At 34.2% G+C, this 16,962-nt stretch overlaps 2 protein-coding genes across 2 annotated transcripts; one reads left to right on the plus strand and one right to left on the minus strand.

Annotated features, from left to right (window-relative positions):
• Positions 1 to 5,482: 5,482 nt before the first annotated feature.
• On the minus strand, positions 5,483 to 6,295 carry LOC106405250 (transcription factor PRE3-like). The gene is made up of 2 exons (XM_013845826.3): positions 5,982 to 6,295; positions 5,483 to 5,872 (listed from the first exon to the last, which is right to left on the minus strand). Exons 1-2 carry the CDS (start codon positions 6,102 to 6,104, stop codon positions 5,723 to 5,725), a joined length of 273 nt encoding a protein of 90 aa, XP_013701280.1. The 5' UTR covers positions 6,105 to 6,295; the 3' UTR covers positions 5,483 to 5,722.
• A 5,966-nt stretch (positions 6,296 to 12,261) lies between these two features.
• On the plus strand, positions 12,262 to 12,903 carry LOC125588557 (glutathione S-transferase T3-like). The gene has a single exon (XM_048759966.1). The coding sequence runs from the start codon at positions 12,262 to 12,264 to the stop codon at positions 12,901 to 12,903; it is 642 nt and encodes a 213-aa protein (XP_048615923.1).
• Positions 12,904 to 16,962: the final 4,059 nt, after the last annotated feature.

Genomic DNA, 16,962 nt, shown 5'->3' on the forward strand with positions numbered 1-16,962 from the left:
GAAAACCCGATCTAAACCCGGAAAAAAACGAAAACATATTCGGGTTATTCGGGTAGTTCGGATTTTTGTAGATATTTTTTATTTATAAATTATATTATATATATATTAAAATTAAAAATAATAATTTTTTAATATATTCAAAATATTCGGGTATCCGTTCGGTTCTCGGTTCGATCCCGGTTCGGTTTCGGTTTTTCGAATTTAGAAATATAGGAACTGTTCGGGTTTTTGTAATTTTTGGTCCGGTTTCGGTCCCGGTTTTTTCGGTTCGGTTCCGGTTCGGTTTTCGGGTTTCGGATAATATGCCCATGACTAGACTTAGGGTTTCATAAGGTTATGAAGAACTATTGATTTAGAACTGCTAAGGTGATTAATTAAAACCCTTCACATAGTTAATTAGATCTTATTGTCTGCAGAGTAACTAACTAGCTAGAATTTTGATCTTAATTTGACAACTACGAGAGTAGGTTCATACCTGAATATAATTCTGTTGAGCTAAGTTATTAGGCGAGATGACACGCTGATTTAATAATTGATTAGTGAACATATCGATCTGATGATTAATGCCTGTTTGGAAGCGTATCGATCGACACCCTATAGGTGTATCGATCGACACTTGTTCCAAGTCGCATATGAAAGTATGGTACATATTCAAACATGTAGACTCACAGTGAGAGCTGGAGATCTTATATATGCATTCGAGTTCTATGATTGATTATCACATGTTCTTTGCATTCATATCAAAATTTGGATTACCTAAACCTGAAAGTCTAGCTTTTGTCTTATATGTTTACAATCACATCTATCTTATTTATTGTCTTATTAATCATTTACTGTTTTAAAATATTCTTGCCTAGCTTGATCTTACATTTAATATGATTTATTATGTGTCCACGCTGGATTCGATCCTTAAGTACTACAACGGAACATCTTATTTGAGAGAGTGAAGTTAATTCTAGGGTAGTTTGAGCTGGCATCACATTTGGCGCCATCGCCGGAGAGTATTGGATTCACCATTAGATTGGATTTTATAGATTTGGTCTAGGATTTTTGCTTTAATTTTTTTATTATTTACTTAAAAGAAATTTATTTTCTTGTAATTTTCAGGTGCATCCCCATCAACACCTGAACTAGCAAGGAAAAAATCTCTTACCACCTTCAGACCCTACTCAACTCGAGCTTACAATCCGCAAAGAGAAGCGAGCCGCATCGATCGACACTACTCGTAGGCAATCAATGATTGACACACTTTCAGAAGCATCAATCGAGATTAACCTGCGAGACATCAACATGGTCGCACCTCTTATATTGACCCGAGATGAGCATGGAGATCTGCGTGACCAGGAAGGTTAAATGTGTAATGCATGTCGAAAGATATATGATCATGGGGCTGTAATCCCTGACCCCAAAGCAGATGCACTGCACGCTTCTTTGGAAGCTGAGAACGCTGCAGCTCACATTGGTTGAGTACAACCGTCCATACCAGTTCTACGCAACAGATTTGCAATTCGTCCTCCTACTTTCCAGAGGCACGATTTCAAGCTAAAACCTGCTTATTTCACTCTTGTGGGACATACACATTTCCATGGTTTGTCACATGAGCACCCTGTGGATCACTTTGAGCGATTTGAGGATCTAGTGTTTGCTATCAACTAATTATTCTTCTCGGAGTCAAAAGCCCGAACCATCAGAAAACATAAATCGGAAGAGTCCGGTCATGAAAAAAAAAATCCAGAAGGTGAAAGCTCTTCTTCTAAAAGATCTGAAAATGATAAGAAGAATAGGATTCGAGAGAGGACTCTCTCTCTAAAAATAAGAGAGAAGCCGGCTATGAAGTGTATTTAGAAAATTTTATACTACATTATCTACTTCCTTTATTAATTAAAGAACTGAATTATTTATTTAGCGATGCAAATAATACATTTTAATCATATTATTACTTGATTAATTTTTCACCTTATTATTATTATTATTTTCTCACTGTTCTATAAATGATACTTTATTATTTATATAATAATGAGTACAATCATGTATATATAATTTAGATAGACAACTATCCATGCAATATATATTATTTTATACAATCAAAATATATAAGTTTAAACTTTGTAGGAATGAATATGTTATGAATTTTTTTGTTTTTTAAACCTTAGAGCAGCATTAGTGGTAGTATGAGGAAGAGTCTCTCAGCATTAATTCAATAAAAAAATAGACAAAAGAGGAGGGAGGGAGAGGAAAATAGGAGAGGGAGGGAAACGATTCTTCTCTGAGAGATGTTTTCAAGAGTGTGAAAGCTTTTTCTACAAGGTATCAGCACGTAATTAATTTAAGGCTTTTCTATTTAAATTTTAGTTAAAATGTTAAATTATATTATTATTTTATGTTTAAGAGAGGAGTTGAGAAACCACATTGCTGCTGATGCTCTTAATGTTGTGAAGTTTAAGTTTGAAGTTAAAACTTGACAAGTGAATTTTTTTTTTTTTGTTCTTTTAAAAAAATGTGATATTGATTAAACAAAAAAGTGGCTTACTCACATTAAGCTAAATGAAACAGAGCAATAGAGAAAACTGGGCATTACTGTAACTTATACTATACTAGAGGCATGTCTGCGCTTCGCGCGTAATATTGTTTTATTGTTGTTAAGAGTATAACTTTTTTGGATAATGTAATTATGTGGTCATTTTAATTTGTTAAAAGTATTATTTGGTGTTTTTATTGTGTTATGTAGTAGTAGTGATAGGTTAATATATTTTGTGTTTGTTTTTTCAATAATGTATTTTGTGTGTATAGTATTTGTTAGTAGTGAAGTGAGTCTCTAATGTAAAAGCATATTGAATTTCAATAAATTTTCATTTAGAAATTTGTTGATTCTAGATTAACGATTTCAGCGTCAAAATTATCTTTATTTTTTACATATTTTTGAACATTATAACTTTTAAGAAGTTTTTTGCTCTCTCCCCATATTTTGACAATGAGACGTCACCATCTATGTATTTCGTTTACTTTTCTAGTGTGCGGTGCTTCTCACCATCACCAGAAAAAAACTCACCTCCTACTCGTGTTCTTCCTTGCCTTCTCCACCTTGAGATTATCTGGTATTTGTTGTAGATCGGGTTTATGAGGTTTCAATTGTGCTGTTGTTTCTTGCGGCGTTGTAGGCTGTTCTAGTCAATATTGGTTGCTCCTCTTCTTCCTTAGATTTCAGCTGATGTTAGGAACTGCATCTTCTTGGGTTGAGTCATAATTTAGTCGTCTTTGATGTTGTCTTCCTCGTCGTTGGCTTACCGTCAATACTCTGCTCATCTTGGTTCTTAAGATCTAGTTTTTGGTGATTTGACTTCTATGATCTGTTTCATAACTCGAGGACGGCTCCACAGCTTGCTGATTTCGTTGGTGTTTGATCAAGTTTCTTTGTGTTCGGGGGATTACTTTGTTTCAGATTTTATCTTTCTATCCTTTTTTTTTCTATTTGTTATGGCCAAGACACTCTATGTTACAATGAGGTAAGTTAGTCTTCGGTCTTGATCTTCTTTCAGTTCCGAACATTTATTGAGTTAGTATTACTATGGCATTTTGTTTGCCTCAGTGATTTGGAGGTTTTAGGTTTAATTTTTTTTGTTGTGCTCTAGTTTATTATTCTTAGTTTGGTTATTTTATGATTTTAATACTAAAATAAATATATAACTTGTAAATGATATAATATAAAATAGTAAAAATAAGAAAATAATGAAAGTTTATACTATTTTCAGCTGTGAATAAATTAAACATTTAAAATATATTTATATTATTTTACTTATTTCTTGAATTTTAATGATCGATAAAATAGATTCCCAAATTATGATGATGGTTAGTGTGAGAATGATTATATAGTGCATAATTAGAAAGTGATGAGCTAAATTGTAATAATCTAAAAGAATAAGGACCCAAAATGTAAAAAAAAAACAAGAGGGGACACTTGTCATGAATTTTAATGACCGATAAAATAGATTCTCGAATTATGATAATGGTTAGTGTGAGAATGATTAGATAGTGCACAATTAGAAAGCGATGAGCTAAATTGTAATAATCTAAAAGAATAAGGACCTAAAATGTAAAAAGAAAAAAAGAAAAGGGGACACGTGTCGCAAAAACCCCTTGCCATTTGTCATGAGAAAGAGACAAAAGACTATTATATATATAGATTTTTGTAACATTAATGTTGTGAAGTTCAATCCTGAATTTTAGTATATAAGCTACTTAATTATTGGCGATTTGACAAAGATAATTTGGATAAGAAATAATAAATAAAACAGATAGATATAATTATCATTAATTATATATATTAAATCTGTAATGTTGTATTTGATTCTCACCAAAAACATAAACTTAACATAGTTTTACCAAAAATACAACCACCTCTTCTTTTCATTCCAAAAACCCACTAGTAGACACCACTAGTTAGATCCAAATTTCAAAAATTAAATTACCTAATTTTAATCACAAACAATAACATTGAAGAATCTCAATTTATGAAAAGTAAAGAAAACATGTTTTTAATCAATTAAGTTTCATCAGATATATAATGGTGGTGTAGTACTGTCTTTTACTAGATTTTACTTTGATGGTATTTTAGAAAAACTGCCCATTTGAATTATATTTCATGAAATCCCTCACTAAAAATGCGTATGGGCTACGGCCATGTGTAACAATTTTAACAAGAGCTTTTACAACTCTAGACAAATACTACGAAGATAGAAGTAGATATTCTCTCAGATGCCTTTTTCAATCTTATCAATGTGTAATATAGTTTCAAAATATCTTCTTAAAAGAAAGTATGTTAGGTGGGAAGGAAAAAACTACAAAAATAAAATATAAACAAGAGTGACAAAATCGAAATTAGGTTATGGCATAATATTTGCAGCTTTTTGTGCTTCTTTTGAGTGCATAGCGTCAAATCACCCCATACTCCCATAAACATAATCCTCCAATCCTTCAAGATGTTTATATGCGGAAATGACAGTTTCATCGATCCTCTGTCTCAAAATAATTAATTACTTTGTAGTTTATGTATATAGCAATATAGTAATCAATGATAACAATTTTGAATTATTATTTTTATCTTTCGCAACCCATAAAACTCATAATTATGGTTCCTTACATATTTTTCTTTTCTCAAAAGGTACGTATGGCACCCGACGAGATATGTCGCCAACACCAAAACTAGCTAGTGGAGACTATATTGAATATGTTCTTGGACATTTTTAAAATGAAAGTCTTTTTTCGGTATCATCTTTCTTAAATTCGGGATATTTAAAATTTATCCCTTTATAGTGTTAAAAAGGAACTTACTGTTATTTTCTAAGATTTTATAAGGTTCTTCTTTTCGCAGTATCTATATATAACATGAAATTGCTAAGTGATATGTTTATGTTACAAACTCATCGTTTTTTCATGTAAGATCTCTTGTTATGACATGTTTTGAATTACTAAAGACACAAACAAGGAAGGCTAGAAAATGAACATAGCTAAGTCTTTGGGTGAACAAACCCTAACAGAATTATAAAAAGAGACAAACAAAGTAACTGAAAAAGGCAAAGGTTTTATATAGGAAACAAGCGAATATTTATGACCAAAGCAGAAGTGACGAACTTGTATCATTAAACATCTATAAGGTCATCATCTAGAGAAAAATAAAATCCGCGTACTATTATTATTATAGTAATAAAGAAGAAGAAGATAGAAATTATTGGGTAAGTAAACTTCTGATTAAAGCAGCTTGAGCAGTGTCTGTGTTCGCGAGTAACTCAGATAGTCTCTCACTCAGATCGTCAACCTCTCTATGCAGATTCCTTATGTAGTTGCACGTCTCTTGTAACACTCTCGATGCTGAAACCTGTCAATATAAGCATACATATCATTATTTTTTTTTGGTAAAATAACATATCATTATTTTCATGCCATATATATGTTAAAGCTATAGTTAAAACATAGATTTAACGTACCTTGTCCGAGCGACGACTGTTCCTGAGCTCAGGAAGAAGCTGCTGCAACTTGATAATGAGATCGTTGATCTGATCTTCTGAGATCCCCGATGATTGTCTCGAACGTGATCTTCTTCCTGACATTTTCTTTGTATTTGAATATTAATTCGAAAAAAATAGTAAGAGTTATAGATACTGAAGCAAAAGACACTTATAGATGAAACAATTTATGGAGTTTAGAATCACAGACAAGTTTTTTTTGTTCAAAATCACAGACAAGTTATGCCGGAAAAAAGAAGAAAGAGAGAAGATGAGAGTATGAAGGAAACAAGTGAAGTGACGGTTGTATTTATGTAGGTTTTTATATTATTTGTTTATCAAAAATATAAACAAACAATGAGGCCTTTCTTATTTAAAATTGAAATTATTATATATGCGAATCTTGTCTTTCAAATATTGAAATATGCACCTCCTGACACCTTTTGTTATAATAGATCGGTTTCAGAGAATCTCATAAATTTAACATATAGATCTAAGTTTGACACAATGCTATGTATAATCTTATTGTTGAGAGATCTAGCCAAATCTTGTTTTAAAAATTAAACATGTATCGTAATTTTTATTGAATGTTTTGAGCTTTGAGATTGACACTCGCATTACCGAACATATGTTAGTGGAATTTGTATTTTGACAACTCTTTACACGAACAGATCATAGCATCATGTAGCACAGTAACAGAAGTGAACGTGTATCTGTTCACAAAATGTATTTCTACCGCAAAAACCTAAAGATGTATGTAAACGAAGTTATGAAATTGAATTTGTGTGCGCTTATCAAGAAAAAAATATTATACTTTATAACTATAGGAAGCCTATCCATTCCTCCAAACACAACTTTAAAATATTCATAAAATCCACACTATTAGGTTTTCGCTCTACCACGTCCACACATGTACCTTTTTAATTCAATTATAAGGCATTCTAATTGAAATGCCCTCTTGTAAAATTCAAAGGATTAGTCTGGAAAATTATATTTCTCCTCCATTGATTGAAATCGAAATGTTGACATCAAAACTGAAGTTATTGTACGATGTATATCTCTCTATTTGATTCGGAAATATCTTGATCTAATTTTTCCGGTACATTACTATCTTTGTTTAAGTTATTATATTAACTTGTATATTAAATCATAAATACAAAGTTATACTATAAGTTCACAAACTTGATACAAAAGATATCATACTAACGAAGGAACTAAGGAAGATTTCGTATTTATATTTTAAAATAATATAATATCAACATCTAGCTTTTAGTTAAAGAAACTCAAATTTAATGGTACTGTACCACAGTTTCTGAATTTGTTTGTGGCTTTTGATACAAAAAACTACTAATTAATAGTAATTACATGTTCAGTCATTGGTCTTTCATTACTATGTAAGCTTAACATTTGTTAAAATTACTATTGCAAAAAGCAACTTACATACTGTTAATGCTTAACAAAAAACGCCGACAAATCTATACACAGCCCTGTTACGACTTGCATATAATTATATAGTTAACACGTATAAATGTATGATATTTACAGTATCTACGTATACAAATTGGTGTGTAAGCCTGTAAGGAAAGGGCCAAAGTATGTGTAATTTGACTGGTCAAAGGGTTCACAAACACACGCCCATGTTATTTGATCAACAACACACGTGGCATTTCGGGAGGAGCGTTCACTTACACCGACCGACGTGAACACTTAATTCATGTGAGCTCATTATTAATTTATTATATATGCACTAATCTGCTACACCACAAAAAACACGTATCAATTTAAATAAAACACAGAAATCATGTAATTTCCTTTTTGTCACGACATCAATGCACTGTTTAAAACCCATGTACCTGCACTTTTTTTTTTTTGATAATCCAGTATCCGACCACTTTGCGTGATCGACTAGCCCACCGGGCCTAAGCTCATGCCATTACAGGATTTTTAAGCGTCCACTTAAGGGCCCCTGGTTACGCGAAGTGGTCTGGAGGGCGAAAGGCAGCCCATGTAAATACCCCTCGTGGCCGGGGCTCGAATTCGGGTGGCGAGCACCTCAGCCGAGGTTCCTTTACCACCAGACTACGAGGCCCGGTTTACCTGCACTTTCTTATTCGTGGTTACACATAAATTGTGTATTACGTTAAAATAAAAAATCTGCAGACAAATTTTTTTTGAAAATGCAAAGAAATTTTGCCAATCTTTTTTTTTTTGAGAAAAGGTTAATTTTGTATTTCTTTCCATTTTGCCTACTAGTTTATCATACATGTTCATCTTAGTTTCGAGCCTGAAAAATACAGTTTCTCTTTTACTAAATATATTATAGAATTTCCCGTTAGAAATAAGCCAGGAAAATAAGGATGTATGTTTCGAAAATATAGAATAGAAAACGATAAGAAAATCTGTGTAAACTCGAAGTGTGAGCTGGGAGAACGAAACAACAAATCTCAGATTTTAATACATTGGAGAAATATATGGCAATACGCTTTTGATTCATTAGATGCAATTTTCTTGTATCTTGAACAAGAACCGACCCTTTTCGTATACTTTTCTAGAATGAAGAGGATTAACTGTAAAAATTAAACAAAAGAAAAAAAACTTAGTTGTAGTGGTGTAGTTGTGCAGACCGATCTCCCTCTTATTTGTCATCTGAATTTTATTACTGAACTGAGTTAAAACGGTGAAAAACTGGCAAAAATGGGCTTATTTGTGTACTAACCATAAAAAGAAAGAAATTGGTTTTCTAGAGAGAAAGAAGAAAGAGATAGGAAGAGAGAATTGGAGAGAGAATTGGAGAGAGAATGTGTTTTTGGTTATTTAACAAATTTGGGTTTTTTTTGTATAGGGGCAAATTTCCCAATAAAATATATCGAAAAGAGGTCAGATCTGGCAACTTTTTCTCCTGTCAAAAGATCTAGCTGTTTTAATCTCTTAATAAATATGACACTATTTTACTGTACTATTTTGTAACAAATTGTTATACATCATATCGAACTATTTGCTTAAAACACACGTAAAAGGAGATAATTCTTATACTTTTGTCACTGTATTACTTTTATAAATAAGCCATGAAAACTAACAACGGAACAAACCTTAGTTTTGAAACGTTTTTCAAGATCAATTAAACTATACACGGAAATTTCGAAAGATAATGAAAAAAATTAGAGATCTTTCTCGATTAATCTATATCAAATCATTCAACAAATATGATATTCTCGTGGATAGGATTGAACATGATGAGAGAACTATGAGTATCTAGAGAGAAAAAGTCTGAGTAGAATTCTTGAAATAAATTAGCGCATGAGCATAAATATATATATATATCGGATATATATTTTAAAAAGCATAACAATATATACAAGGTCAACTTACCAAAACAATCAATCGCAACTTTTCTTGGATATAAAAAGAACTTAGGTATATTTAGAAGCAACACATATAAGATATCTTTTTTTTTTCATCTAATATTTTATTAAAGGATTAAGTACAACGAAAGTCCACATACAACACTTAAAAAGCCCAAACACAAAAGGACCGAACTAAAAAAAAACCATTGGAACTAACCCAATCCATTAACCGAACGGCGCCACCCTTTGCCACGCATCCAGAAACGCGCATGGACGCCACGTGTTGAGATCCACTCCTTCAAGAGACACGCGTCACCCGGTCACTACACCACGACCGACACCGAGAAGACGTCGCCAGAGAAGACGAAACCACCAATAGTTTCGCCGGAACACGCCGGAGATTGAAACCATCTCACCCATCATTTTATTCTGGACTCTTTCGAACGGAGAGCATCATCGAGACTATCCCGAGATCTCCTCCAGAGCCATCGAACCCAACTCTTCTTCCCTCACCGCTTGAGACCCTTCGACGGTGAGCTTTCATCAACCCGTAACCGATCCAAAAGAAAACCGTTCAGACCAAACGGTCTTTAATCAGACCAAACGATAAGATCAAAGCCACTAAAGGATAGTTAATCGACATCAATCGAACACGATCTGCGAGATTCGAGAGTCAATTGAGCAGATAAACACAAAGAGGCCTTGATCGGACGGAACCGGAAAAGAACCCGGAATAAGCCGAAGAAAGCGAAGATAAACGCTTACCGAAAAAACAAAGCCGGAAAAGAAGAACTGAAGAAGCTTCTTCTACCCAGAGTCTAAGCCCGATGAACGGGAAACTAGGCCGGAGATGATCCGGCGAGCCAAACCCAAGCTTTCTCTCCTCTGTCTACAATTTTTAATAGAAAAAGATTTGATTTCAGTTTAAATATTATTAGAAATAAAACAAAGAGAGCTCAGCAGTGTTAAATGGAGGTCAGCGTGTCTCTCGCGGCACATGATCTTTAACTCGACAGCGAAGGTTAAGCTTAATTTCACGAGCATTCCATTCCATTATTATTAAAAAAAAATAGTTAATAACTTCAAATCCGTTTGGTTTATTCGCTTTGCTGCTTGTTTCGGTTTGTCTACTTCTCCTCGTTTTTAAATTTTGTTTCTACCTTTAGAATATGAAACTAAAATCATGATTATTGGAGGTTTTTAGGATGAAGTTTTTAGCGGAATATAAGAACCCGTCTCTTAACTTTTAACTTAAAAAAGCTAAAAACCGGTTTTTAAATATTTTATTTAAAAGCCGGCTCTTAAATATCTTATTTAAGAGCCAGCTCTTAGATATCTTATTTAAGAGCCGGCTCTTAGTTTTTTTAGTTTAATGTTAAAAGATGGATTCTTATATTTTGCTAAGAGCATGTTTACTCGAGGCTCTTAAGAGCACTTCTTAGTATAATCAGCATTTAATTTAAATGGAAAATAGGGAATTAGTTAAGAGTTGAGTCTTAATTAAGGCATTTAAGAATCGAGCCTTGTGGGACGCGTGTCAATAGGAGAGATGAGAGAGGCGAGGTGTTTCGAAAACAAAGAAAGAGAAACGTCGATTCTGTTTCTCGTTCTTTCTCTCTTCGACGAAGGAAAGAAAGTGGAGATCGCGTGGACGATGAATCTCCTCGGTGCTCGTCGTCGTAGATTCTTCTCATTGGTGGCTCTCCTCGTCGATTCTTCTCATCGGTGGCTCTCCTCTTCGTTTCTCGGTTGTTTTCCTCGACGAATCTTGGTGATTCAGTGGCTATCCTCGAAGAACGACGGTGGCTATGGTGGAGGGATAAAATCTGTGGCTCTCTCCGAGGATGATAATCGGCGGTTGCTGCTGATTGCAATTGAAAGGTGACCTCTAATTTTTTTCTAATTTCTCATATTTGCATGTCTTTGATTTTGGTTCTTCCTGTTGAGACTTTTGAGAGTTTGTTTGCGATTCCTTATTTTTTTAGGTTGATTGTTAAGGTGAACTCCATTGTTTGTTTTTAATTTCTCAATGAGGAAAAATCGCAAGCTTTTTGAAACTTTTTCATCATTCGGTTGAGACCTTTGAAACTTTTGTTTCCAATTCCTAATTTCTTAAGCTCGAGACTGATGTTGAGAATTTTTGTTTCAGATAGTGAGAAAGAACTTCAAAGGATCCTGGAGAACTGAAAGAACCCGAAGAGATTCTTTGTTTCTTTACAAGGAAGAACTTCAAAGGATCCTGGAGAAACGATCACGTAAGTCTAATTCAAAAGGAAAGTTTGATTTTTTCATATGGGTTCTGCGAGGAAGTTACTGACATTGTTGTTGGTTTTTTCAAATGAGTTTTGAGCCTACAAATGGTTCAGAGGAGAGGACAAGTTGCTCTGCTCACGTTCAGTACATGTACAAGCTCCTCTGCTCACGTTCCAAGGTAAATCCAAATGTCTCTTTGATCTGTTAGAATGATTTAAGTCTTTTAATCCTTGTTTGAATTGAAGTGGATGGTGAGATAAATGTTTAGGTTAGTGATGGTTGTGCTTGTAAGGAAAGAGAACTTATGATTGTGTTAGTAATAAATCCAAATTGCTCTTTGCTCTGTTAGATTGATCTAAGTCTTGTAATTCTTGTTTGAATTGAAGTGGATGGTGTAATAAATGCTTGCATTAGTGATGGTTGGTGAAAGTCGATGGTTGTTAGATATATGTCAAGTCCTTCTTCTCTTAACTGTGATGAATTGTCTCAGCTGTGATGAATGTGTTTAGATATATGTCAAATCCTCTTCCCTCTATTAAACGCAAAGCTCCTTCTATTCTTTATCATAAACACCTTCTCTCTGATCTTCTCTTCCATCTAAACGCAAAGCTCCTTCTCTTCTCTTCCTTCTTCTTGTCTTTCTGTCATCTTATCCATATTCTGATATGGATTGTAATCCATTTTCGAGTGGTTCTAATTTTGTTGATCTTCTTCAAAGTCAACAAGAAAGTGTCTTTAGTGCATCACAAGTTCCTTATTATGTAAATCAATCTACTGAAGATTGCAACCTCGGTAAAGAGACTCCTGTTGAGCGTAGAGAATGTAGGAAATGGACTCCTTCAGATGATATTTTGCTTATCAGTTCATGGCTTAATACGAGCAAAGATCCTGTCGTGGCAAATGAGCAAAGATCAGGTGCATTTTGGAGGAGAATTGCAGTTCCAGGGTGCGAACAGAGAGAGCCAATGCACTGCAAGCAAAGGTGGCAGAAGATCAACGACCTCATATGCAAGTTCTGTGGCTCGTACGAAGCTGCAACCAGAGAGAAGACAAGCGGACAAAATGACACTGATCTTCTCAAAAAAGCGCATGAGATCTTCTACAACAACCACAAGAAGAAGTTTACCATTGAGTATGCGTGGCTGGAGCTGCGAAATGACCAGAAATGGTCTGATCTTTCAAGCTCAAAACAGTCTGCAAGTTCAAAAAAGAGGAAGTTGGACGACGGTGCACAATCATCAACATCTCACGCGACTGAAAGCAAGATGTCCGCGTGTGATGAAGGCCTGAATCATCCCCGGGTGTGAAGGCATCTAAGGCACGGGGTAAGAAGACTGATGAGGGGAAGGGCCTGTCTGAGTTTCAGACAATGTGGCCGATGAGGCAGAAGGATCTTGTCATGAAAGAAAGGCTGTCCAAGATGTCTCTGCTTGGGAATCTTGTTGCAAACAAAGATACATTGTCCGAGTGTGAGGAAGCTCTAAAGAATAAGCTGATTGAGGAGTTGTTGTATGTTTGAGTTTAGAACCACTGTATGTTGTTTGTTGTTCTGTTTAAGTTTCAGTTTCTTGTTCTGTTTAAATTTCAGTTTCTTGTTGTGTTTAAGTGGTTCTCATGGTGTTAAATTTCAGTTTCTTGTTGTGTTTCATACCATAATCATATATATATTATGGTTTCTTGTTTGTGTTTAAGTGGTTCTCATTGACAAAATTTCAGTTTCTTGTTGCGTGAAATTTTAGTTTCTTGTTGTTCTAGTTCTGTTTAAATTTCAGTTTCTTGTTGTTCTTGTTCTATTTAAAATGTTCATGTTTCTTATGCAGGTGAGAGAGTAAAGACGACAGTAACAGGTGAAAGAATGAAGATAAAGGTCACGGGTTTGTGGAGATAGTACACGTTGGGAAAGAAGAGATCAGGTCTGAGAAGTGTGTTTGTGGAGACAGTACACGGGTTTGTCACGGGTTTGTGGAGAGTACATGGGTTTGTCGTTTAGAGTTCTCACGGGTATGTCTTGTAACTGACAATGTATGTGTGTGTCACGGGTTTGTGCTTTAGAGTTCTCACGGGTATGTCTTGTAACTGACAATGTATGTGTGTTGTATATGAAAGAAGACACTTTAGTTGCTCACGGGTTTAAACTGCATTCTCACCATTCTCATTATATATTGCATCAGACACTTCTCATTTCACATATCTCACCATTCTCATTATCAAAACAATTCTATCTCACCATTGTCATTATAAAAACACTTCTCATTTCTCATTTCTCACCATTCTCATTATCAAAACACTTCTCATTTCTCACCATTCTCACTTCTCATTTCTCACCATTCTCATATCTCACCACATCAGACATCTCTCATTTCTCACCATTCTCGTTCTAAACAACTCTCAATTCTACATTATCCAAAAAAATCATCTCATGGCATCTTCTTCTTATAACGATCTTGACACATCACTTGATGAAGCTTTCGATCAATATTTTGATCAACAGCTCGACCAAGCATTTGAGAATTTGTGTAATAATTATGGTGAACAAGAAGACGCAAGGAAGACAAGAAAAAAACGAGAATTTATCGAAAGAAATCGTGAAGAATGCCATCTCCGGTTATGGAATGATTATTTCAGTGACACTCCAACATATCCCAAAAATCTATTCCGACGACGATTTAGAATGAACAAGTCATTGTTCATGCATATTGTTGATCGCCTCTCCAGTGAAGTTCAATTCTTTCGTCAAAAGAAAGACGGTCTCGGAAGGCTTGGTCTCTCTACACTTCAAAAGTGTACAGCGGTTATTCGTGTGTTGGCATATGGTTCTGCGCTTGATGCGGTCGATGAATACCTAAGGCTCGGTGCAAGCACTGCTCGGTCATGTGTGGAAAATTTTGTGGACGCAATAATAGATTTGTTCGGCGATGAGTACCTAAGAAGACCGACCCCGAATGATCTTCAACGTCTACTTCATATAGGAGAGCTTCGTGGTTTTCCCGGGATGATAGGAAGCATCGATTGTATGCATTGGGAATGGAAGAATTGTCCCACCGCTTGGAAAGGGCAATATTCTCGTGGTTCTGGAAAACCCACCATCGTTTTAAGGCGGTTGCTTCATATGATCTCTGGATATGGCATGCATTTTTTGGACCTCCATGTACCTTAAACGATATCAATGTTCTTGATCGCTCACCTGTTTTTGATGACATAATAAATGGTCAAGGTCCGCAAGTGAATTTCTCGGTCAACGGAAGAGAATATCATTTGGCTTACTATCTCACCGATGGTATTTATCCGAAAATGGGAAATTTTTATCCAATCTATTCCAATTCCACAAGGGCCGAAAGCAGTTTTATTTGCTCAACGTCAAGAAGCTGTTCGAAAAGATGTCGAGCGTGCTTTCGGAGTCTTGCAAGCTCGATTTGCCATTGTTAAAAATCCCGCACTTTTTTGGGATAAAGTCAAGATTGGGAAGATTATGAGAGCATGTATCATACTCCATAATATGATAGTACAAGACGAACGAGATGAATACACTCAATTTGATATTTCAGAATTCCAACAAGGAGAAGGCAACGGAAGTTCACATGTCGATCTCACCTATTCTACAGACATGCCTACAAATATCGCCAATATGATGGATGTTCGAACTAGAATTCGTGATAGACACGTGCATCAACAACTGAAAGCTGATTTGGTTGAACATATCTGGTCTACATGTGGACGTGATCAAGACAACAACTGAGTATCGATGCCTCTTTTAAATTATTATCGTTTATTTTAATAATCTTTGTTTTTATGTTTTTATTTTAAAATCTATGTTTAAAATGTTATATTTCACTATATTTTATGTAATAAATAAATTTTAGTTTCAATAAAAAATTGTTTAATAATTTTTTTTAAAACCCTTAATTTAAGAATCTACCATTGGAGGACTAAAAATTAGAAGTTTCTTAGCATTACCTCTAAACTTAGTTTTAATACTAAAAAATTGACTAAGAAACTTCAGAGGGTTATAGCAATGTACATACTCTAAGAACCTCACCCTAAGAAATCCCAATAATCATGCTCCGGTGCACCGTTATTGAATTAAGAATGAAGTTTATACATATATATATGGTTTTATTAAATTAAACCATACATTTTGAAGAGATATTTTATTCCTACTGATTCACTGACTATATTTCTACATTTTAATCTGTTTTTAACAGATTCGGTTATATAAACAATTGATATAATTGTGGGAATTCTTTGATATGGGAGTTGGTTAAACATTTCTTAATAACTTTATACTAAACTGTGGTTCCGTGTGTTAAATTGCATAACTATCATGAATAGAGTTCATGTAAAACCACTAATCAAGGATTTTTGCGATAGATACAGAACATGCTTTTTATATAGCAAATGAATTTAAACATTGTTTCTTGTTACTAGTTAGAAATATATGTTATCTTACAGCTAACTATATATATATTTGGGTAATTAATAGTCTCTTGTCAACAAATATGGTAACATTTTAGAAAGTTAGAATCGAATATTTTGTATACAAAGATTAATTAATAATACGAATAAGATATTATCTACATTCAACCCTTAATTGAGCTCAGGTGTTGTCCCTCTCCTCTTTGCACCGACCAAAACAAGCTTAATCGTATAGTATTGGTAAAAAATGTGATCCAGCTATATACATTGCTAGTACTCCTGCAATATTATCAAATAAATTTATTTAAGGCATTACAATAATTAATCACCTTGCAGCATAATTATTTTATGCTTTGTACTAGCTATTTTCTTTAGCTTAATGCTAAATTTTGATCAATAATATAAACTGTAATGTGGCGAATAGTTGGAAGGTTGAAAGGGCACACTAAAATAGAAAATAAGAAAGAAAGGGTACACTACATTTATAGGATGCGATTAGTTACAAGTTTATGACTCAGGATGAGTCACAAAAGCTTTTCACTTCTAAATCTGCACGTGAAATTAATCAAACTCACAATAGCATCTTTTCTTGTTTCCATTGCGTTTGCGACGAAGAAGACAAAACAAAACAAGGCAAAATCATCGTTTATCCTTATATATAGAGAAGGAAATTTAGTATTACAACTTGATCTTGTATTATTTGAGTTGTGTGTGTGTCTGTTTTACTATTAGTAGAACTGCACTTGAAAATGTAACTATCTTACTAGTGTTAGAGTTTACGTACGTATAAAATTAACGAATGAATTTATGCAAAACCTACCAGACGAAAGAGGTTAAACAATATAAAACCCTAGGATTATGCATTCACATATTGTGTAAAAGAGTGTCGGAAAATATCATATATGTTCACGAATCGTATGGTTGGTATCATATGCATGCGTTGTGATTGGGAA

This window comes from Brassica napus, chromosome C6, assembly GCF_020379485.1.
Source record: "Brassica napus cultivar Da-Ae chromosome C6, Da-Ae, whole genome shotgun sequence".
Taxonomy (NCBI): domain Eukaryota; kingdom Viridiplantae; phylum Streptophyta; class Magnoliopsida; order Brassicales; family Brassicaceae; genus Brassica; species Brassica napus.